Genomic DNA, 24,386 nt, shown 5'->3' with positions numbered 1-24,386 from the left:
ATGGAGAAATTTATCTACGCCCAATCTTAGTCTGAGAGGAAAGTAAGAATTGGATAACATTAAAATAAATGAAAACAGTGAAACATCAATCATTCTCACACTTTTATACCATACCATACACAGAATTTACAGTGCATTAAAATATCTATAGATTTCCCTTGCCCCCTTTAGAACTCACCCCTCATGCCGACAGGGTCGGGTCCCTGCTGCAGGGAAATGTTATCCTCCAGCTGCGATTCAGAGCCACTGCCTGACGACGCCAGTGAACTCTGCGGCGACAGCGGAGGCGGGTGCTCCGAGGACAGTGAGAAGCTGCGGGGCTTGTTCCTCGCATTGTAGCTGAGGTCGTCCTGCAAAGGGGAGAATCTTTTTACACTGTTCTGCTGAAGCAGACAGGGAAATCTGGCCACCAATTTGACTAATATCCTGTAGGACTAAATTGCAAAATGATACACAACAAACCAACATATTTTGAAGTATGTACGACGTTCTATGTCTGTACTAATCACACCTTGAGGTTAAACTAACTGCCAATTTAAATATGGTTACTACCTATAAAATTGGGAGAAAAAAAATAATAAAATAAAAATAAAAAATAGTGCCACGTAGCTATAAGAAATCACAGGTCACACTTATCTAATACATGTAGCATAAGTGCTCCCCAAAAGTATTGTCCAATATCGTTGATATCCATTTCTTTTAAAACCAAAGAAAATGTACTTAACTCAAAGGTACAGTGGTATCTCTCTAGCAGACCTCCACAACAATCGGCAAGGATTCCGAAAACATCCATCTTGTCAAATACAATTTGCACTTTCTTCATACGACTTTTTTAAATCAATAACAAATGAAACATCAGAGACAGTGGACCGCTGAAAAATCTCTAACACAAACAAAAAAACCACAAATGAAAACGATTAGTATAATGTCTTTAAGCTCAAGATTCTCGGATGGCTGACCAACTAAACGAGTGGCAGCCGTGCGCCATTCACCCTCTAAGCACGAACCTACTCGCATTCCCAAAGGAAATACAATTTTTATTTAGAATCAGTTGTGCACAATGTGCTTGGTAATTGTAGGAACTATTTTCCATTTTTATGTAACATATACAAGTCAAATACCATATCCAAAGAAATCTTATTGAAACACTGGAGTAATTCAGAATGTATTTTAACTGAAGGCGATTCTGTTGACATAAATGGAGAAGAATCAAACACATGAAATTACAGCAGTACCTGTATTTTTACACAAAAAAAGAAAGCCTAAGCAATTTAGTGAGCTTAATTACAAGGTTAAGTTTTGCCCCATATCTCACTTTTACTTTACGAAAATTTCCAATGATACCAATAACTGTGCCAACTAGCTAAAGGAGTTTCTCCACATTAAAATTAAATAAGAACTTCTTATGTTAGACTACTACCAAAAAAATCATCTCACTGGTTTGACAATTTAGCATAGAGTTGCTGTCAAGTAAATCTGAAGGCTGTAATAAAGTGTGCTAAAAAGGCAAGTGTGATTTTAGTGTAATCGATGTTATTTTGATTTGTTCTGCAAATAATGGCATTTAAAAATGTAAAAAAAATTATATTGTTAACAATTTGTGGTGTGGTACAGATATTTCTTAACTTCTACTGTATTGTACTGCTAGACTGTCTGTGTTATACATTTAAAATTCAAATATGTGTGTTCTCTTAAGGAGGTGGCAGTTTGCCTTTTGTCCAGGGCGACAAAGAAGTGGAGGAAACACATACCCAGGCAATGCCAGGTACTCAGTGAAGATATAAACCTGAGATAAATTTAACAATTTGTATGTTGTGGGCTGACGCTTTTAGTTATAGACATACCGACAATATTGATTATCATTTACTTTATATGTTCTAGGTCCAATGAGGTATGTTCCTTTGTGGGAAATCAATGATATATTGAAATCATGGTGCTGCCCCATAATATTCCAGTGCCAAAAAACTGAGTAAAAATAATTATTTACTCAGTGATTTTAACAATTAATGGCTTACTTCATGCTGCAGGAAACAGGACTGTATCACAAATAAGACCATTTCACTATAATACGATTGTATGAATTGCTTATTTCAAAATGATGTTTATGGAATGATCCAGGAACTTTGTTTTGTGTTGCAATTGCAAGTAAGAAACTTTCGCCCCAAGATCACCAATAGCTAATGTGTTAAGAAAAGTTTCATTCATTTCACATTTACACACAAGTTCCTTGCCAGACATCTCATCTATTCACTAGTGGACTCAAACAATTTTGTTCTGCAACCTTTACCAAGACGGCATGCCAGACGAACTAGAAAAACAGCTAGCACACTCCACAAGAAAGTTGAGTTAGGCATAGGACTAACACTACACTATTTTGTATGGCTGTTGATGGCTTTATTACAGAAAGATGTTTTAAAATTTGAACACTACAGGAATTGTCTTCAAGACTAGAGGAGCTCGTTTCATTGAGTGACGCAATTCACCATTTTCTCCGTGATGATGAATATGTCTCAGATGTGTTGGACTGTGAGGAATATATAGACGAAATTAAATGTTTCTACAAATGCAATCTAATACAAACTTTCAGAATTAACATTGAAGATAACTATGACATCACCTACAATGTCCACACGCAATCCACTGTACATGTCTCTGTCAAGCTACCAGCCATTAACCTACGCTATTTTGTGGAGATTTCGAAATACGGCCACACTTTTTGCAAAAAATTGAATTCACCCTTGATAAAGACCCGCCACCTTCTACAGTAAACAAAAATGTTTTCATACGAGGGTGACCTGCAGTTTTTAGTAGTAGAATAACTAACAGCTAACACATACGAGGGAACAAAGAAAATTCCATAGAATCGATACAGGGATACCAATCATTATCACTGCGCACATTGATTATAAGGATGCACTAAAACCTGTACAGTAAGCAACATAACAAATGCTGAATAATACATTTCTGGAATGTAAGCACTGTATGCTCTAAGGGAAGCACCATCCACTAAAGTTCAACTCTGAACATTCAACAAGCATTTCTTGTTTGGATCTGTCAGAAATGGGCTATTCATGTTAAAATAACTGAAATATCTTAAGGAGACATAGTGGAGTGAACTTTTTAGTAGATCTTCATGGCCTTCCGTACAAATCTTTTGTGCACTAAGAATGTCACCCTTTAACTTCTCACACATGGCAACACTTCACATAAAATTAAAGCAAAGTAAAAACTCTTTGGTTGGTCAGTTGGTTTGTTTTGTTTTGTGGCACAAAAACAACTAGGGTCGTATGTGCCCAAGTCAAAACTATAGAACACGAAGACAGAGAGGAGTTAAGAAAAGACTATACATCAGACCCAATTGACGTAATAGGAGACGGCTAAAAACAGACATGTGGAAAAAGGGCTAAAAAGACACCACACAGAAACAGAGGTCCAAAACTAAAAATTAAATGGCCTTTGCCATATTGCTTTGGCAGATAAAAAGTAAGACACAGTCGACAGTCTGCACGTCATCTGCTAAAATGGCCGATAACTCAGTCGGCAAACCCAAACAGGAACGTAAAAGGTTAAAAAAATGGACATTCCATCAGGAAGTGGTGGACAGTTAAAACTTGAGCACAATGTGTACCAAGTGGAGGATAGTGCCACTTAGCAAATGACGATGGCTAAAAAGGCAGTACCTAATACACAGTCTAGCTAAAATGACCTCCTCCCGGCGGGAGGGCAGAGTGGAGGTCAACGAAGACACTGGGAGACGCTTAATAGGCCGGAGCTTATTCCCGTGAAGGGAGGACCATTTGCTATGCCAAAGGGAAACCACCTGTTGAAAGCTGCCAACATGATCATCGGAGGGAATATAGGATCAGTGAGCTACGGTACGAGGACTGCAGCTTTGGCAGCAGTGTCAGCAGCCTCGTTTCCTGGCAGACTAACATGACCAGGAACCCACAGAGACATCACACTAGCTCCACCAAGAGTGAGCAGTTGACTGTTTTCCTGGACACGCTGCACTACAGGATGGGTGGTGTACAGTGCACAGACTTTGAAGGGCACTGAGTGAGTCGGATCGGAGGACACAATTGAAAAGGCTGTGTCGCCAGATGTACTCCGTGGCCTGATACGAAGCAACGAGCTCGGCTGTAAACACTGCGGAGTGTGCCTGAAGCCGATAGTGAAAGACACGGGTCCCAATGATGAAGGCACACCCGACCCCATGGTCAGTCCGAGAGCCATCACTGTATACAAAGGTACTATTGTGAAGTTCCACGTGAAGGTCTTTAAACTGAAGGCGATAGACCGAGGCTGCAGTAGTGTCCTTAGGAATCGAATGAAGGCCAAGGTTAACATGGGCCGCTTCACAAAGCCAAGGTGGTGAAGGGTTCACACCCACTGGGAAAGGTGCAGGTAGAGTGATGTTAAGCCACTGTAGCAAGTGTTGAAAGCAGACTCCAGGAGATAACAGGGAAGAAGGATGAGCCCCATACTGACGATCAAAGGAATTATCAAAGAAGGAAGCATAGGATGGGTGGCCACACACAGCAGACAAATGCCACGCATACCTGCTGAGGAGAAAGTGGTAGGACAGGGGTAATTCAGCAGCTTCAGCATACAGACTCAACTGGGCTGGTGTGACACTCATGGCCAAACTGATGCAATGATAGTGGATGGTGTAAGAGGGATGGGCGTGCAGACACATAAACAAAGCACCCATAGTCTAGTTTCGAACAGACACGAGACCGGTACGAACAGAGGAGGGTGATTCGATCGGCACCTCAGGGAGTACCATTGAGGACACGCTGGACATTGAGGAACAGCATACAGCGGGCTGCCAAGTTAGATACATGGGAGGACCAAGAGAGTTTCCTATCGAGCATGAGCCCCAGGAAGTTCGTAGAATGGAAGGGCAACAGGCCCAAGATGAAAAGATGGTAGGAGAAACCACTTATGTCGCCAAAAATTCATACAGACGGTTTTGTCAGTGGAAATGTGAAGGTCATTGTCTATGGTCTAGGATTAAAGACGATCAAGACACCACTGAATACACTGCTCAGTGAAATAAGTCCGTGGAGAAATGCAATAGATGGCAAAATTGTCAACAAAAGGGGAGCCGGAGATGGCCGATGGGAGACACGCCATGATAGGGTTAATGGTGACAGCAAAGATGACGACACTCAGGATGGAACCCTGAGGCACACTGTTTTCCTGCATAAAAGTGTCCGACAAGGCAGAAACCACACACACTTTGAAAACTCTAGCTTATAAAAATCGCCTGAAGGAAACAGGGCAAGCGGCCACCGAAGCCCCACGTGTAACGGGTACAGAGGATACCAGTTCTCCAGCAAGTGTCATAGGTCTTCTCCAAATCAAGAAACATGGCCAGTCTGGGATTTCAACAGAAAACCCTTCATGACATGGGTGGACAAAGTAATGAGATGGTCAACTGCAGAATACCACACTTTAAATCCAGTGTGCATTCGTCAGTAAATTCCAAGACTCGAGATACCATACCAGCCGGGCACCAATCATACGTTCCATCACCTTGCAAATGCAGCTGGTAAGATAGATGGGGCAGTATCTGGAAGGAAGGTTTTTTCCTTACTGGACTTAGGTGACTGGTATGACTATGGCTTCATGCCAGTGTCCACGAAATGTGGCCCCTGCCCAGATGCGGTTGTGTGTGTTAAGCAGAAAGTGCTTGCCCACAAGAGAAAGCTGCTGCAACATCTGAATATGGATGGCATCCAGCCCTGAGTCAGAGGATCAGGATGAACAGAGCATGATCGAGCTCCCTCATAGTAAAGGCAGCATTGTAGCACTCACGATTCGGAGAAGAGAAGGGTATCGCACAAGCTTCCTCTGCTTGTTTCCGATGGAGGAAGGCAGGGTAATAGTGGGAACAGCTTGAAACTTCCACAAAATGGTGGCCCAAGGTGTTGAAGATAGCAATAGGGTCCACGATAACATCATCTGCTACTGTGAGGCCAGACATGGGGGAATCGATCTTGGTCCCAGAGAGCCGTCCGAGGTTGGCCTACATGACAGAGGAAGGGGTGGAACTGTTAAAAGAACTACTAAATGAAATACAGTTAGCTTGTTTGCTATCCCAAAGAACCCAACAACACTTTGCACTCATCTGTTTATAATTAATGCAGTTTGCCATCATAGGATGACTGTTAAAATGCAGAGAGCACTTCTCCGTGCGCGAATTGCATCGCGGCATGTCTCAGTCCACCAAGGAACTCTAATAAAAATGAAATGTTGTGTGGCAAGGGCCTCCCGTCGGGTAGACTGTTCGCCTGGTGCAAGTCTTTTGATTTGACGCCACTTCGGCGACTTGCGTGTCGATGGGGATGAAATAATGATGATTAGGACAACACAACACCCAGTCCCTGAGCGGAGAAAATCTCCGACCCAGCCGGGAATCGAACCCGGGCCCTTTGGATTGACAGTCTGTCGCGCTGACCACTCAGCTACCGGGGGCGGACAGGAACTCTGATACGATGCGATAAAGGGGAAGTGCGAGGAACGGAACATTCTGCAGCAGTCAGGATAACGTAAGTGAGATAGTCGACCTGGTCATTACAACTGGGGAAATCTCATTCTTCGAAGGTTGCCAGGGAGGAGCAATGCTACCAGTCAGCCTGAGGAAGCTGTCATTTGGGTGTGCACGCGATGTGGTAGGAGTCAGCAAACCAAGAGCACACGGGAAATGGTTACTCGAGTAGGTGTCAGAACGAATGGACCATTCAAGACGATGGGCAAGCTGGACAGCGCAAAAAAGATAGGTCCAAATGGGAAAAGGTGTGCGAGGAGTTGGAAAGAAAAGTGGGTGCTCCAGTGGTAAGGCAGAAGAGGTTAAGAAGTCAGCCAAGAGGGCACTGCTCTGACAGGTCCTGGGAGAACACCAAAGGGGATGATGCGCATTAAAGTCACAGAGTAACAAAAATGGTGGAGGTAGCTGCCCAATAAACCGAAGGAAGTCTGCCCTGGTGACATCGAATGACAGAGGGACATAAATGATACAGAGGAAAAGAGTCAGACGGGGAAAGAAAAGGCAAACTGCAACAGCTTGAAGACTGGTAGTCAGGGAGATGGCTCGACTACGAATGTCATCCCGTACGAGCAGCACGACACCCCCAAGAGATGGAATTCAGACCTCAGGGGAAGGTCAAAACGAATCGGTAAGTAATGTGTAAGCTCAAAGTGGTCACGAGGGCACAATTTCATTTCCTGAAGGCAGAGTACAAGGGGATGCTGTGATGCTAAAAGCAGCCGTAAATCCTCTTTGTGGCTGTGAACGTTCCATTGGAGGACAGTCAAGAGGAGGAAGAGACGGGGGGATGTTAACTCAGTGGCCGCCGAGTGACACAGCCAGTGTAGAGTTGCTACTACAGGGCACAGAAGCAGGAGGATCCTGCTCCATAAGGTCCACAGAAGCACCAGCTCGGTCGTGCGATCAGTCGTGGAGTCCAATGCTGAAAAATGGTCGGTGGTGCGCACTGGCGAGACAGATGGAGACCAGGCTAAGGCACCACGTGGCGACACTGTCTAATACAGACTGTTCCAGCTCGTCGGCTCCGTTGTGAGCCGCGGAGCGCTCCCTGCTCCAGGGAGTCATGTCGCTCGCTGTGACCAGTCAAGTGGGCCAGCACGTGGCATGGCTGGCTGAGGCAGGCGGCAAGGCAAGCGTTTTGAAGTGCCAGCTGCGTCTTACAAGATCGACAACCTCATACTCTTAGCTGCTAAGACGTGGTGACGTGCTACACCAGGAAATACGATGTTCAGGAAATAAAGACTGCAAGCCCAGCATGTGCGGTGCTTTCGTCAAGCGCTAGCGAAAATGCAACAAAGCTCTGCGCCTTTTTCGTGAGCTGTGTCTCTAAATCCACTGCCATGTCCAGGATTCGACGAGACATTGTTTGCTTTGACAAGCAAACCCCTTCAATTGCCTGCACCTCCCTTGGAAACAAACATTCTACAACTGCTACCATTCACAATTTTACGAGTGGTCCCACCGAAAATGGCTTGCCACTTGTCGCAATGATGTGAGCGACCCTGTAGCTTGCTTGAATTGCCGATTCAGTAGTGTTTTCTTCGCTCTCGTTCACCTGAAAATTATAAACGCATTACAGAACACTATGTTGCTTGTTTTGATACCCTCCGTATTACGAAACGGTTTTTAAACTTACGTCTTCTGGTATGCTGTTCTTAAGCCTGGCTACCAGTTCTCTGCGTGCAACGCCTTCTAACTGATCGTAGTGCGCTGCGTGAAGACAAGTATAATGTCGTCGAATACTGTACCTCTTCGCAGAATTAAATACTTTGATATACAAGACACTGCGGACGACCATCCCTCACAGTGAATAGAAAGGTATGCTCCAATAGAGGTACAGGGCTCCCGCGGTTAGTCATAGCTGTCATTGAACACGGATTATTGCGTCAGTTGCGGCTGCATGCGGCCAGGGACTACGCTTTCCCCCTCCACGCCGGCTCCGAGCTGCCGCAGTGAGCGCTCCGGCTCCATGGAGCTCGGTTGGAACAGCCTGGTCTAATAGGATCTTCAAGTTGCCGAAGAAGAAGACCATTTGCCTTCGGTGGACTTCTTTGAGCCATTCTAGTTAGAGGAAGTAGAGGAAGGCTCAGGCAGTGTTTGGCCGGAGGGACGGAGGAAGTCTTCGTGGGAGTATTCCTTCTGTCCTTTCCTGCCTACTGATTGTGGAGCCGGTGGCTTTGCCCCTCGAGACAAGAGTTTGACAGTTTCTCGCACAGCGGGACGGGGGAATGGCGATGCTACTTCGACACTGGGTGATTACACAACCTCGAGCTGAGTTTTAGGTCACGCGTCTGCGAGGTCACATCCCTCATAGAGCGAGGGGTAACAAGAACAGAGAACTATAACTTGCGAGCTACTGGGTACAGCACTTTTTCCTTTACCCAAATCTCTTGGACAGCTCACTCGTCAAGATACACGGGACAATCCTGAGAGGCGGCAGCATGGCTGCCATAGAAGTTGATATAGTGGGGAGGAGGAGGCAGACAATCGCCCTCATGTGCATCCCCACCACAGGTTACATATTTGGCTGGATGTCAACAAGATGTTCTAGTGTGCCTACAACGATTAACGATTACACTGGTAGCAGTGCACTGGGTTCGGAATGTACGGCCCGACTCAATTTCATAGCCTGCTTCAATCTCTGACGGCAGCACAACTCTATCAAAGGAGAGGAGAAGAGTGCGGGTCGGCACTAAGGAGGTATTTACGTTTTTCCATTACACAGTGGACGGCAATGACACCCCGATCGGAGAGAAAAGATCGGATTTCAGCCTCAGACGGTCGAGCGACCCGGTGTGAACTACACCGCGGGAAGAATCCGAAGTTCTACAGGCATCGACACGAACGGGGTAGCCATGGAGAAGTGACGCAGCGAGCAGTTGTGCTTGAGAATCAAAAGCAGTCTCCAAACGCAAAGTGCCATTCTGTAAACAAGAGCAGGATTTCACAGAGCCAGCAATTACATCAACACCTTTCTGAATAATAAATAGCTTTATTGCGGCGAAGGACTGATCCTCTTCGGTACGCGAGACCACGAGGAACCATAGTAAAGCGGGAAGGATCTTTGAATCATTAGCCTCATTACGTTTACATTTCATAGACGTCGATTGGGAAGACGATTGACTCATTGTGAGAAAATCCCCACGATTGCCAGCGTCTGACGGCACGCTCCTTCCAACTGGGGGCCCCCTTCACAACCAGGTGCTCCCACCTTAAGTGATTGTTCACACCTCACATCACACCTCCCAAACATCTGACACATGGACCAATCGGCAATTTGGGAAGGTTGCAGCTTTGGCAGTCACACGTCCCTGGGCCCGGCCTGTACCTGGGGGTACGTGTGAACCATACCTGTCGACCCAGGGCTGGGAATTACGCGTTACCCGGTCACCTGTTACGCAACAGACACGTGGGCCAGCCTTCGGGAGCACACAGGGAGGAAGAAGTAAAAGAGGAACCTCAAACGCCAAAGTGGAAGAACGAGAGGATAAGGGAAATGAAGAAAGGAATAGGGAGTGAAAAACAAAGGAGAGACTGCTGTTACATCAGCGACAGACAGTGCAGAACATTCCCAATAACATCCTAGACGTGTTCCCCTAAGGGAGGAGAAAAAGAATATCTAGAGGATAGACATGCAGCACGGAAGGGAAAAAATGCTGCAAAAGCTGGAGCCCCGTGGTAGCGAAGCACGAACCTGCCAAAGAGTGGTGAGCCCCCCCTGTGGGAGTAAAAACTCGTGAAAACTTCAACAAGAAGTACAATCATATCAAATTTTTGAAAGCTAGCACTCATTGGCCCTGAGCCTGCAAGATAGTAACTGACCACCAACAACATACCAATGTGTTAAAGGAAGACAATCACCATTTTTTCTGTCTGAACTGAGGCCATAATTCTAGAAACTGCAGTACGATGATCAAAGTTTTGTATTCTAGGTGCAAGAAAATCTTCCAAGATTATTCTCCAATTTCATTAACCCTTTGACTGCTGGGGACATGTTAACTCGTCATACCTCGCTGTTCCCCTGGTGTGCCCAACTTTTTTAAGCACGGCCCTCAGCTTTCCCTACAGTGATAACGACATGTTGACGCATACTGTTCCACCGGCCTTTCCACCACTAGGGATGAGTTTAGGCATGCTGAGTCACAGGTACCTGAGAGTGACAGACATGTAAACATGCAGAGCTGTCTCTCTGCCCTGCTTTTCCAGCAGCTGTTAAGTAGCCTGACCGTATAGTTCGGGAATACATGTATGTTTGTTGCTGTGTTCCCTCTTTGCAGAATTTGACTTTGCTTCCCTATTTTTGTCGGTTTTCTTGTTTTCTACAGGAGAAATGTCATGTCACCGTGGTTGCCCGGATAAAGATATCCTGGATATGCTCAGTAGGTGTGACAGTGAGTGTGAATTGTATGATATTGCTAGCAGTGACAAGCCTTCAACAGAATCTCCAAGCTATAGTCCTCAACCCTTTACATCAGAGGGGAGAGCAAGAATTACAGAGAGCAGTTACTCTGAATACAAGTAATCAGAAAGTGACAATGAAATGGTTTGGAAAAGAGCGTGCTCAAGTGATTTGTTTGATTGGAAAGGAACATATTTCCAGTCGTTAAACCATTACTTTGATTACAAGTTCGGGACACAAATGTCAACTAGATTAGCATTCTATCATTTCTTTTTGTGATATTTATGTCTGAACTGTTGCAACTTACTGCAGACAAAAATAATTTTTTACGTTTACACCAGAGAAAAAACTCTTGACTGTCAAAGTGGAAAGACACTGGATTTGAGGAAATGAATTGTTTTGTTGCTATTTGCCTTCTAATGACATAAGTTAAGAAGTTAAAATTAAGTGATTATCTGTCCAGAAATACACTTTTGAACACAACAGTTTTCAGCGAAATTAGGTCCCTGAGACTGTTATTGCCAATTTCTAAGAATGCTACACTTCACTGATAACTCTGAATACTGGAGGTGACAGTCTAAAGTTAAGAAGACTGTCGAGAAAGTTCGTAAGAGGTATTTTAATTCATTTCGTCCACATCACAAGCTTTGTATAGATGAAAGTCTCTTGGTGTTCAAAGGATGATTATCTTTAAGTCATTTATTCCAAACAAGCGAAGTAGATTCAGAATAAAGACAAATATTTGTACTGTGCAACTGTCAGAGTGAGTATATTTTGGGTTTTATTGTATATACAGGTGCAGCAACAGAAATTGGGATCCACAATTTAGGAAAAAGTGGCGACGTAGTGGCAAGTCTTACGGGGTTGTATTTGAAATAGGGCCATATTCTATATGTTGATAACTGGTACTTTAGCTCGGACCTGATCCTCTGGCTTCACAACCATGGAACAGCTGCATGTAGCACTGTTTGTAAGAATATGCCAAATGCAGAGGAAATTAAAATGAGGAGAAACTTCCACTGACAAGATCCTTGCTATCAAGTGGTGTGATAAGAGAGATGTGCATGTTGACCTCAAGACACAACACAAATGGTTGACAGAAATACTGGGGAAATAATACAGAAACCGCAATGTATTGTAGATTATAATTCGAGTGTGGGTGTAGTTGACTGTTGCGACATGTTACTGAGCTCAGTGGGATCAGTGCACAAGACTTAAATATTACAAGAAATATTTTTTCACATTCTGGATGTGAGCATTCTAAATGCTCATGCTCTCCAGCGATTGGTAACAGGGCAAAAAATGGCACTCACCGAGTTCCACCTTTCTCTTTTAGGGGAGATTGTGGAAAAATATGCAACAAAACAGAAAAAAATTGTTAGGGAAAGGCACTATAATGACGAGAATCCTCTCACGATTCACAGGGAGACGTTTTCTGGCTGTTATTGTGAGAACATTCACAGGAAGTACACAAATGTGCAGATGTGTGGTTTGTACGAAACAAAGTGCACCATGAAACTAGATACCAATGGAAAACTTGCAAAAACACATTCCATTATGTGTTGTACCCTGCTTTGAGACTTATCATACAAAGAAGAATTACTAGTCATTGGGAACTAAATCTGAGAAAATTTATTGACACTTTTGTTTTGTTTAACTTCGCCAGAGTCGGATCGAAAAGAAGGATGGGAAATAGATAAAACAGATGTAAAATTATTCAAACAATGCCTTACTACTTCATATGTAGCACCGTGCTGGCAAATGATTTAGATGACGCAATATCTGCACTATGGCAACTCTAATTACTCCGAGTACATTGCGGCAGTATAACAAAACCCATATATTAATCTATGTACAATACATTTAAATTATTAACACATAACAGACAGTTTCATTCTTTTATCCTTAGTACAACAAACATTAATCACATTCAGTCTAATTCTACAAAACCTGTTTACCATAACAGATTTCAAATGCCTTTGATCAATGAGAAATAACATGCCAAAGTTAAAACTCTGTTCTCAGTGCGAATTTTCTTGCTACTTTGTCTCTGTTGTTAGCCAATAATTGGAAATTAAACTCGCTGTTCAGGGGAGGGTTCGAATGAGACTGGTTTTGAAGCACTAATAGAAAACAGTATTTGTAAAAAAAAAGTATCGAATATACCCCGCTTTTATCTTCCATAAAAAAATCAACATCTTTTCGACCAATTTGTAGATTGGAAAATAGTATGGCAATAAAAAAAAAATTTATTCCATATCTTTGTGCTATCGATCTATTGCACTTTTAATGTCATTTTCATCATGTGTTCACTCTACTCGATATGCAAATCCGAAGTTTATTGTTTTTGGGCCTTATTTCCGTGCCCAACTTTCATTTCAATTATACAGCCTGGAATGTTTTTATAGAACATAGTTTACCAAAATCAGAACAAAAATATGGCATTTTTTATGTTTTTACAAAATCTTCAATTTTCGCTTAATTCATTCAGTGTTACACATATGACACTTAATATATGAGAACCTTGTGTTGTTAGGTTACTACATGCCAAGTTTCATGTTCATCATAGCATTAATCCAGGAGACGCAAGAAGCCCAATTTCAAAATATTTTCGGGTGCCTATTTTTTTTTTGACCGATTTTACCTACAATTTTCTCACTCAATGTAACTCAAAAATCTTTTCATTATTATTCTTAAAAGAACGCATTAAGTTGTACAAGATGGCCGAATTTGATTTCTTTACAGAAACTACTGCCCGAGATATTACAGCTCAAAGTCACCAAAAATTCACGCTGGCTCTGCGCAAGTCGTAATCAGTCCAGGAGTATTCAGCAGAGAGCAGGTTGGGCATTGTGGGCCGCTACAGTCCCGGTGGTGGCTCCGGGGGACAGGCAAGCAGCGCAAGTAGCCGGATTACGTTACAGGCTGCAGCACGCCAAGCAGATGTTGTGCCTCCAGCAGCCAAAGGTTTAACATCATTCACTGTACAGGTATCTCCTACTCAAGGTTGTATTCTTAGCAGGTGCAAATCAAGCACTACCGTAAACCTCTTGATGGTTAACTGCATCAGTTTAGAGACAGTGGTACCAACACTACGTTTTAATACATTTCTGGAATTCAGAAAAAATTGAACTTAAGAGAGGCCAAAACTAGAATTCTAAATCCGAAGGAATTGGCCTTACTGCAAGAAAATGATACCTAATGTAGAACAGATTCATTTCACTCGGTGGAGGGTGGTGGCAAGAAATATGAGGACAGCAACCAGAAACACATCTAAAAAATGTAAATGATAGACCACATCAAAAAGGGACATGCTGAAGTTTCCCCCCTTCTGGACAGACTGTGTTACATTTTATCTGCCATATTGTGCAGTAAAAAGAAAAAGTTAGGTGTCATGAAATTGACGACTCTATTCAACAGTTTGTCTCATGAGAAGAATGCCCATTCATTAAATGACTCCTTAGAAGTGGGTCCTAATTTAGTTCCTGACTTTCTCTCAATACTACTGATTTAGTGCTCATGAAGTTACACGAGTGCCAGTTTTAAGCTGCCAGCTCCTAAAGCCATGCGGCTTTTTGTAGATGATGCTGTAGTATACAGAGAAGTTGCAGTATTAGAAAATTGCAGCGAAATGCAGGAAGATCTGCAGCAGATAGGTACTTGGTGCAGAGTGTGGCAACTGACCCTTAACATAGACAAATGTAATGTATTGCAAATACAGAGAAAGAAGGATCCTTTATTGTATGATTACATGATAGCAGAACAAACACTACTAGCAGTTACTTCTGTAAAGTATCTGGGATTACGCATACGGAATGATTTGAAGTGGAATGATCATATAAAATTAATTGTCGGTAAGGTGGGTGCCAGGTTGAGATTCATTGGGAGAGTTCTTAGAAAATGTAGTCCATCAACAGAGGAGGAGACTTACAAAACACTCGTTCGACCTATACTTGAGTATTGCTCATCAGTGTGGGATCCGTACCAGATCGGGTTGACGGAGGGGATAGAGAAGTTCCAAAGAAGAGCGGCGCGTTTCATCACAGGGTTATTTGGTAAGCGTGATAGCATTACGGAGATGTTTAGCAAACTCAAGTGGCAGACTCTGCAAGAGAGGCACTCTGCATCGCGGTGTAGCTTCCTGTCCAGGTTTCGAGAGGGTGCGTTTCTGGATGAGGCATCGAACATATCGCTTCCCCCTACTTATATCTCCTGAGGAGATCACGAATATAAAATTAGAGACATTTGAGCGCGCATGGAGGCTTTCCGGCAGTCGTTCTTCCTGCAAACCACACGCGACTGGAACAGGAAAGGGAGATAATGACAGTGGCATGTAAAGTACCCTCCGCCACACACCATTGAGTGGCTTGCAGAGGAGAAATGTAGACGTAGATGTAGATTTGCTACACAATATGCACAGAGTTGCAGTAGACTAACACAGCAGCAAAAGGCTGTTTTGTTTGTTTGTTGTTGTTGTTGTTGTTTTAGGAAACAAAACAGCTGAGTTGATAGTACTATGAGCATAATCAATTGGAGTAAAGGGATAGCTAGAAATGATTACCTCCCCTTTGAGGAGGTTGCTCAAACAGTAAAAAACAAGTTCCTTCATCGTATTACTATAACAAAAAGTAGAACGAAATCTACCGCTTGTGCTGTATCAGTTAAAACATCTGTTAATTCAGATGGCAAACATACATTAAAACGTGAAAAATTATAAAATTGTCATTGGGTCAGAAAATGGTGCACTGTTAATGCTTGGTTACAGTAAGCTGTGAGTGGTGTGGGGTCTCCACTTAACAAATGAAGGTGACAAATGACAGTGCTCAATAGGCAGCCAAGCTGAAAGTGTTTCCCAGCAACAAGAGGGGGCGAGAGGAAGTCTTCCAAACTGTTGAGAGATGTTCAATTTTCTGGCATTTGTTCACATATAGAGAAAAGCCAGAGTGACAATGTTCCTATGAGCGACACTACAGAGATCATCTGGAGGGACAGACTAGCTAAATAGCCTCAGTAGCAGCACCGGCAGTTTCCTTCCCCAACACTCCGACATGACTGTGGACCCATGTGAACATCACACTGGCTCCACTTTCAGCAAGTGAGTGGCGACATTCCTGGATTTGTTGTACTAATGGGTGGTATGTGTATACTACACGGCTGTGGAGGGTGCTAAGTGAATCGTAACACAACAAGCAATTGAGAAGCCTGTATCGTCAGATGTATTGGGTGGCTTGATACAGGGAAGAAAGCTCTGCATTAAAAAATCTAGCGCCGTTCTAGAACCCAGTATCTATAATGTTTGTTGCCAATGACAAAGGCACATCTGATACCATGGTTGATCTTGAAGCCATCAGTACATACTAAGAGATGCTGTCTCCGAGTTGCGTGCAAATTTTGACGCATTTACAGCCGCAAGTCAAATCTAGAGTAGTATCCTTGGAAAGCAAACTAAGTCCATGGTGAACATGGACCTGTGAAGGGCTCCCACCCATCAGGAACGTGGCAGGTAACTTAAGATTACTCTTCTGAAGCAGTATATGAGAGCAAAAGCCACCACGAGGCAGCAAAGAAGTTGCACTTACCCCTTACTGACGGTCGAGGAGGGGGGAGGGGGGGGGGGGGGGGGGGAAACAAAAAATGTGTTTAGGAAAATGCTGAGAAAAGTATCACATTGGTATGACAGTGGTAGTTCAGTAGCGCCTGCATACTTTTAACTGGGCTACAGTGGCCAAAGGTGTGCCTTGATGGTGGGTGTTGGGATGGCATGAAACAGATAGTTGCGTAGATAAGTAAACAAGATACCCATAGTCCATTTTTGATCGGACAAGCTAGTGGTATAAGCAGAGGAGGATTTTCTGATCTGCTGCCCATGAAGTACCATTTAAAACACAGGATATTTAGAGATCGGGTACATCATATTGCCAGATAAGATGTGGGAGGACCAACAGTTTCCTATTGAACACGAGCCCCAAGAATTTTGTGGTTTCGACAAATGGAAGTGCAACAAAACTGAGATTAAAGTACGGTGGAAGAAACTTCTTACACTGCCAGAAGTTTAGGCAAAGAGTTTTTCAATGTAAAAAGTGGAAGCCGTTGTCGATGCTCCACGAGTAAAGACGGTCAAGATCTCGCTGGACATTTTGCTCAAGTAAACAGGTCCGTTTACAGCTGCAGTAGATCACACATTCAGTGATGAAATGAGAGCTCAAGATGCCTGGTGGGAGACAGTCCATGTACGGTTAACTGCTATGGCAAGTTGGGCTATGCTCAGCACAGAGCCCTGAGGCACCCCATTATCCTGAATAAAACTATTCCACAAAGCTGAATCCACATGTACCTTGCAAACCCGGTCTTTTAAAAACTCTCAAAATGGGACAGGCGGTATCCGAAGCCTCAAGTGTGGATTCCCATCCCCTAGCATGTATTGCAAGCCTTCTCCAAACACCACTACATTCTGGCATTTCCACAGAAAATTATTTGTAATGTGGCTCAAGAGGTGACAAGATGATCGACTGCAGACCAGTGCTTACAAAATCCACATTGTCCATTTGTTAGCATATTCCGAGACTCTAGCCACCTTACCAGCTGACCGCTGATCGTGCACTCTGTCACCTTACAGACATTGTTGATGAAGGAAATTGGATGGTGGTAGGGAAGGCTGTTGTGCATTCTCTGCTTCAACACGTGAAAGGCAGTTACAACTACAAATTTTCATTTTCACCAGGAGCATAGGCTCGATAATGGATCAGCCATAAGGGGTGTAGAGACCTATCTTCGCATCAGTGACTTGAGAGCTCGCCTGATCGAGATATGCATTCCACCACTAGCCTCTCCGCAGTAAGAGAAAGCTGCTAAACGTTCAATACTGGCAAGAACAGGTGGAAGACAGAAGGATGTCCAGCAATGGCACAGAGACAATTTAAAAGCCAACATGGTTCCGTTTCCAAGTCGCGTGGTTCCTTATGAAATACGTGAACCAAGTATTGTGAAATCAATATGCAAGGTGCTGAAAAGAAACTCCAGTTACTGCAGAAAAAGAGTAACACAGACCTTTGTTGACTGGAATTGCTTTCCTGAAACTTCTGTCTTGCTTTGAAACATAACCATATCAGACAGAATTTTAAAATCTGAGGATTAGATCCTAGTGGTGCTCTGGAAAGCAACGTAATCTTGCAAGGGCAGCTCCTGCAGCAGGTTATTTTCACAACATTCAATAGTATGTTTTCATCTACCAACAACACCTACACCTTTTCCCTCATTTGCCTAAGTGTTTGAGCATTAACAATACGGCACCATATCAATAGTGTTTTCTCACTACTTCAACGGTAGTTGGCAATTCAGATACACTATGAGAAGGAAAGATGCAGACAATGCTATATGACATGAAAAAGGTTTCCTACTAATGTGGGCAAAGACCTTAACGGGGTGGGGGGTGGGGGTGGAGGGGGCGGGGGGGGGGGGGGGGGGGGGGGGGGGGGGGGGGGAAGGAAAAGAAAAGAAGTTTTTAACTTCTTGCAAACACTGCAGGAAACATGTTAGCAACATGGATGTGGCTTTAAAGATATACCCTCAATATGCTGGATTGTTATTTTGAAAGTGAAAATCTCATGGTCCTACAAAGAAGCTTGTCATCGAGATCCTGAAGGTCCAAGGTATGTCTACTGGCAACCATGTCATCCTCTGCCGTTTGGCCCCATGCCAAACAGAGGGGCACGTGGTCAGCAACAGTGCAACCTGTACCAGTCCTCCCACAGAGGAAAAATCCTTTGCAGTACTGGGAATCAAACGTAGGTCCTCTGCATGGTAACCATATATGCTGACCACTCTGTTACGGAGACAGACACTGTAGTCCTTTGCGCAAGGAAAAAAAAAAAATTACCCCAAGTTTTTATTTTCATTTGTGCAGAATGATGTAATTCTCTGAAATCTGACGAAAATTTTTGAAACACCCACTATAATGAGTACCACTCTGTTTTCACCAGATGCAGTATTACCTGTGAACTCCATAGCTCCGACGTCTGACTCACTGTGACTGGTGGCGTGAGGCTGTTGCTACGCCGCACCTTCAAGTGCTGCCCATTTGCTGAAACCACACGAAACACCATTAGTGATTATATAAATTTATCTATTTTTAATTGATAGTGAAGGATCTATATGATAAAGATACTGAGTATAGAACCTACAAAATTTTAACAGCTAATTAAGTCACTCATGAAAATTTTTGTGATAACAGCTGCTTAACCATGTACAGCACACACAACTTATTTACAAAACTGGGTGTAGAAAATGCTGCAGAAGTACATTAAGTGTCCGAGCATACAGGAAGCTGGATTCTTTTTCCCCATCGAGTAGTTCCGTAGGATATTTTATACCATTAGCTACTGTGTTGTACTGTAATTTTCCTGCACCAGAGACATCCATCTTGACCGAGGTGGTGTCACAAATGGACATCAAGTTTGCCACTGTGCAACCCTATGCGATAATCATGCTGACTTTATCTAAAAATAAAATTAATCCAACCACACTTACATACATTATGTGCTATAAATAAATAAAAGAAGAGGTACAATTTTCGGTTCTTAAAAAATGTTTGAACAGTTTCCTGCAGCCTACATTATTAAATTGCTCTTATAATTCTCTTTCCTTACTTTGTTTTCTGAAAGCTGTATGCAACAAGATGAGTTTATATCACAACATTTTCACATCACAACTGTCGGGTGCAACAAAGTGATCTCGCAACATTCTAAAAAGAGACACCGTACAGAGGGAAGCGAGCATCATCTCAAAGCCCAGATACTGTTTCACAAGATGGTGCATTCAGAACCACAGAACACATTCAGGACGGTTACAAGGTGGAGGAATTGATCCAGCACCTCTGAAGGGCGAAGCTCGTCAATTTTACAGCTCCAGTTAGGCTCCTTCAGGAGCTGACTAAACAAGAGCAGAATGAATAAAGTCGTCGTCACTCGATGGCGACAGCCAGCTGCGACGACCTGTTGTCTCTTGGGGCGGGGGTGCTTATGCTTGAGAAGTATTGGTATTGGCCAGTACACTTTCCAATATTATAATGAAAGCCCAGATGATATCCCCATAGCACAATATTGCCTTCAGCAGCAAGCACCTGTGACGTGGTGCCAATTTCACACAACCTTCGCCTGGACAACTGTATGACACGACTGTGGCCTCGGTGTACCACGAAATGCGGTTCATCTTTTCGAATGACATTTCCCATTAATCCACAGTCCACTCTCCGAGGTCCAACACCCAATTCGATCTTACCCGGCAGAGTCTGATCACAGGGGAATGCAGAGAGGGTCACGTGATGCACAGCCCCCCGTTGAAGAATGTGTCCCCCAACAATGTACTCTGTCAGACCGGCACGTATCCTGCTTTACAAAGCAGGCAAGCCACCAACCTCCATATTCTAAGAAGTGGCATAGATGCCCCACACCTTCTCACCTGCTTTAGTTACATTCCACAGGAGCTCATGACAGTAACGTGCTAACAGTGGTCAACTTCACCATTTCCGAGATGCTCATTTCCAGGAGTTGGGTCGTAACATTCCACTATTAGATAAAGTTGCTCGGATCAGTGGATTTCCCCACTTGTGGCCCTTATTATGGCCAGAGTTATTCCCTGTTTGTTTCTGCTCCACTTTCCTTACAGTGTCATGTGATTGGAAGATCATCAGGTGGCAGCCAGTCTATTAGTAAGCAGTGCACATAAGGTAATATTTCAATGGACTGTGAAATGGAACCTGGGTAATTTTTGGTTTGACTCAACTGTTCCATCTCCTGCGGGTCATCTGTAATCCTCTGATACCTAGATCAGTTTACTAGTGTGGACCTACTATTCAGTTCCACCCCCAACAATGATCCAGCCACCTTCACAACATCATCTCTGACGTGGACGGGCAGCGAAGCCATTGTCGACTGTCCTCTGAACTACTTCAACGATGTAAACCAACTGAAACTTAAAATTTATGTATTCATACCTTCTTTTATAAGATCACAGGCTGACATACATTCAAGCCATTCTCTCAACTGTACACATCTTGAAAATATCTCCTGCAGTGAGATGCCCCAACACCTACTACTAAACATCACAAAAGCTCTTGTCATCAAGGAAGCTTGGAAGTGGGACATGCCAGCCTAAAAATGTCATTTCATACTTCAACTGGCTGCAGTTCTTTTTTTACAAGCACTTACTTTAAAGACTGCATCACAAATCCTGATCACAAGCATTTACGCGCAATGAAAGCAATTGTCACATCACTGACATTTTACACTTTCTGGCAAATACAGGGTGACAATTACTGAACTATATGAAATAAAAATTATCGTAACTGCTGATTGGTTTGGGTTAGAGTGTTCAAACTGCATGGTTTGCCACAGGGTATGGTGGGAATTAGTAAGCATATGTAAAGTTTGGTTTAACGATGAAGTCCACTTTCATTTGGATGGGCTCACCAATAAGCAAAATTGGCACATTTGGGGACTGAGAATCCTCATTTTGCTATCAAGAAGTCTTTTCACCCTCAATGGGTGACACTGTGGTGTGCCATGTCCAGTCATGGAATAATTGGTGGAACATTCCTTGATGGCACTGCAACTATCTAATGGTACACGAAGGTTTTGGTAGACAATTTCATTCCCATTATCCAAGGTGACCCCAATTTCGGCAAGATGTGGTTCATGCAAGACAGAGCTCGACCCCATCTTAGCAGAAGAGTAATGTCCTGCAGGAGCACTTTTGGGAGCACATTGGCTGCCATATTCTCTGGATCTGAACACATGGAACACCTTTCTGTGGGCTATGTTAAAGACAAGGTGTACAGCAATAACCTCAAAACCATTGCTGACCTGAAAACAGCCATTGAGAAGGTCATCCACAGCAGTGATGTTCCGACACTTCAGGGGGTCGAGCAGAATTTCACTATTCTCTCTGCGCCACAACACTGCCAATGATGGCAGGCATGTCAAACATGTCTTAAGCTAAACCCGAACATCCATAGTCACAATTACACGCTGAATAAAGTATGTCCACGCCATAGTTTGTAACTAATTTACATATTTTTCATATAGTTCAATAATTGTCACCCTGCATATGCTTCTGATATTAACATTAACAATGAAGCGAAGTTTTACGAAGCACATTCTATTGCCACCAACTGTACAAATGGAAGCAACACCAGTAATCATACAGCATAGATTATGCGAGAGGAAATTAACTGCCCCACCATAACTGACCGCGGCTGCAAAGCATTTATAGATACAGTCCAAACAACGACATTTCTTCGAATCACTGAATTTTCCTTTACCTCATCGCGCGCACGCGCGCACGCACGCCAGAAACTCCCTTTTTCCTCTCTAAGACTTAATCTGGAACTAAAATTTTAAGAAATGAACTTTGACAGTTAATCACAAAACAAATGACAAAGACCACTAGTCAAAGCGACCTGGCAGCATAAACTGGCAGTTTAGATACTCTGAACTAGATCATTGAGACAGCTGAAATAGGAGCTCTTATTTTATTTCATTGTTTCCAGTGCAAAAGTGACTACACTCAGATTTATTTTACTAAAGAAAAAATACTCTACATTTGAAATAACATAGTTTGAGCAGACAAAGTGCGAACTAACCCTGGAAGTGGCCATTGGTGCCCCACCCCGGTGGAGTGTCTGCCACAGGTGTACAAGTACCGATCGCTCCAGCTACTCCTCCCGATGACGGACCATTGGCAATGCGGTCCTCTAGGTGGCGAAGCCACTGAGTGAGTGACCTGTCGAAAATGCAGGTGCCACCTTAGGTTCTCAATTAACTTAGTGCAAACTTTCAAAATCATCCTAACATTAATCAGCTCTTTGCATATGGACACCACAGACCAATTCATGTTTTGGATGTGTGGTATTACACACAAGACACTGCCTTCATACACAATTACAGTAAAAATAAAAACCTAGTCCATATTAGAGGTAATCAAAGTTTTGTTACACTGAACAACTAATGTTATGTAATTAAGGTAGGAAAATGTTTTTTGTACTGCTGATATCTATTTTAGTTGACCTACTGGGTCATCATCAGGAAACAACTGACTTATCTATAAGGTACACTCGTGTGTAGGAAATCAACAATGTCTTATCACGATAAGGTGAGAATAGTCTAATCAAGCACTCGTCACATTATACACTAATTATGTTAAATTGCTATATTAGATTACAATAGGCATAATATCAAACACAGTAATATGCAATATTAAAGTATGCACGTCTAGTCATACTCATAAAATATTAAAGGTTGTGAAGAAAACAACCTCGTATGGCAGCAATAATAGTATTAAATAAGGCCATAACAGTGACAAAAGTATCAAAGTGCTGTTCAGAATACATCATCTGTGTGGAAATGTTAACTGGAAGGGAGAGTTGCATCCTGGCTTCCATTTATTTCAATTTAGTGACATGAACTAAGCCTCTTGTGTACTCCATTTGTGCCAATGCAAAGTCAGTATTGTGGCATAGCTGCCTGACTGATGCCTGTGGAAGACAACTAGAAGAAGCCATTATGGAACTCAACCTACAGGTACAGAATGCACCTCACACTCCACCGACCTACAAACAGAGGTTAAAGAAACAACACTGATGTTACTTTAGCAAAGGCAAGAGTGCTGCACTGTGTGAAAGGCTAGAAGGTTGATAGTGGAATGACACTGAGTGGTCACAATACCTTACACTACATCATCACGAAGTGAAATCCAAGACCTACAGAAAACATCAAGGAGGCTAACTGGGAAGAACTCTTTAAGAGTATACCACTGTATAACTTAGAAACCAATACCTGGAGAATACTATACAAAATAGTCTGCAAGAAAATACGGTCACAAACGATTTTCGTCACGCTCAAAAGAGATGACTGAACAATAATAGAAACCTGAGAACAGTCAACTGCCCTGCTAATGGAAACACTAATTCCCGACGGAGGAAGACAGTCAACCAGTGCAGGTTACGAACTGTGTCATGGGAAGGCTCTAGAAACAATAAGCTCGGGTACCCCTTTGCACAGGAAGAAATATGGCAAATAAATCTCAAACAAACAGAAAAATCTCCAGGACCAAACAGGATCTCTGACAAAGTAATACCAGCCCTACGTGACCAACTGGATAGATATGTGAACTGTACAATGCGTGTCTCTTGCAAGAAAGGGTTCCTGCACCGTGGAAGAACACTGGTGTGGTAATAATTAGCAAAGGAAAAGTTAAGTGTCCAATGATACCCAAATCCTACAGACTAATTTGGCAAGATTTTTGAAAAACTATTATGCTAAAGATTACCAAATCGTAGACTGCCACACAGGATGAGCCCTCGGCAGTAAGGGTTCAGAAGAAGGAAGTCAACTGAAGACACAACTAAAAGGCAATTTTGGTAGCACCAAATACTCGTGC

The 24,386-nt window shown here is 43.1% G+C and overlaps 1 protein-coding gene across 1 annotated transcript in view; it reads right to left on the bottom strand.

Moving 5' to 3' along the window:
• LOC124550753 (protein Smaug homolog 1) overlaps positions 1–24,386 on the bottom strand; it is a 96,264-nt gene that overhangs the window by 35,536 nt on the left and 36,342 nt on the right. The window contains 3 exon segments of the mRNA XM_047125476.1: positions 179–350; positions 18,944–19,032; positions 22,591–22,730. Of these exon segments, the coding sequence (XP_046981432.1) occupies positions 179–350; positions 18,944–19,032; positions 22,591–22,730 (401 nt within the window).

Source organism: Schistocerca americana, chromosome 9 (assembly GCF_021461395.2).
Source record: "Schistocerca americana isolate TAMUIC-IGC-003095 chromosome 9, iqSchAmer2.1, whole genome shotgun sequence".
NCBI lineage: Eukaryota > Metazoa > Arthropoda > Insecta > Orthoptera > Acrididae > Schistocerca > Schistocerca americana.
This window is presented reverse-complemented; position numbering and strand designations above follow the sequence as displayed.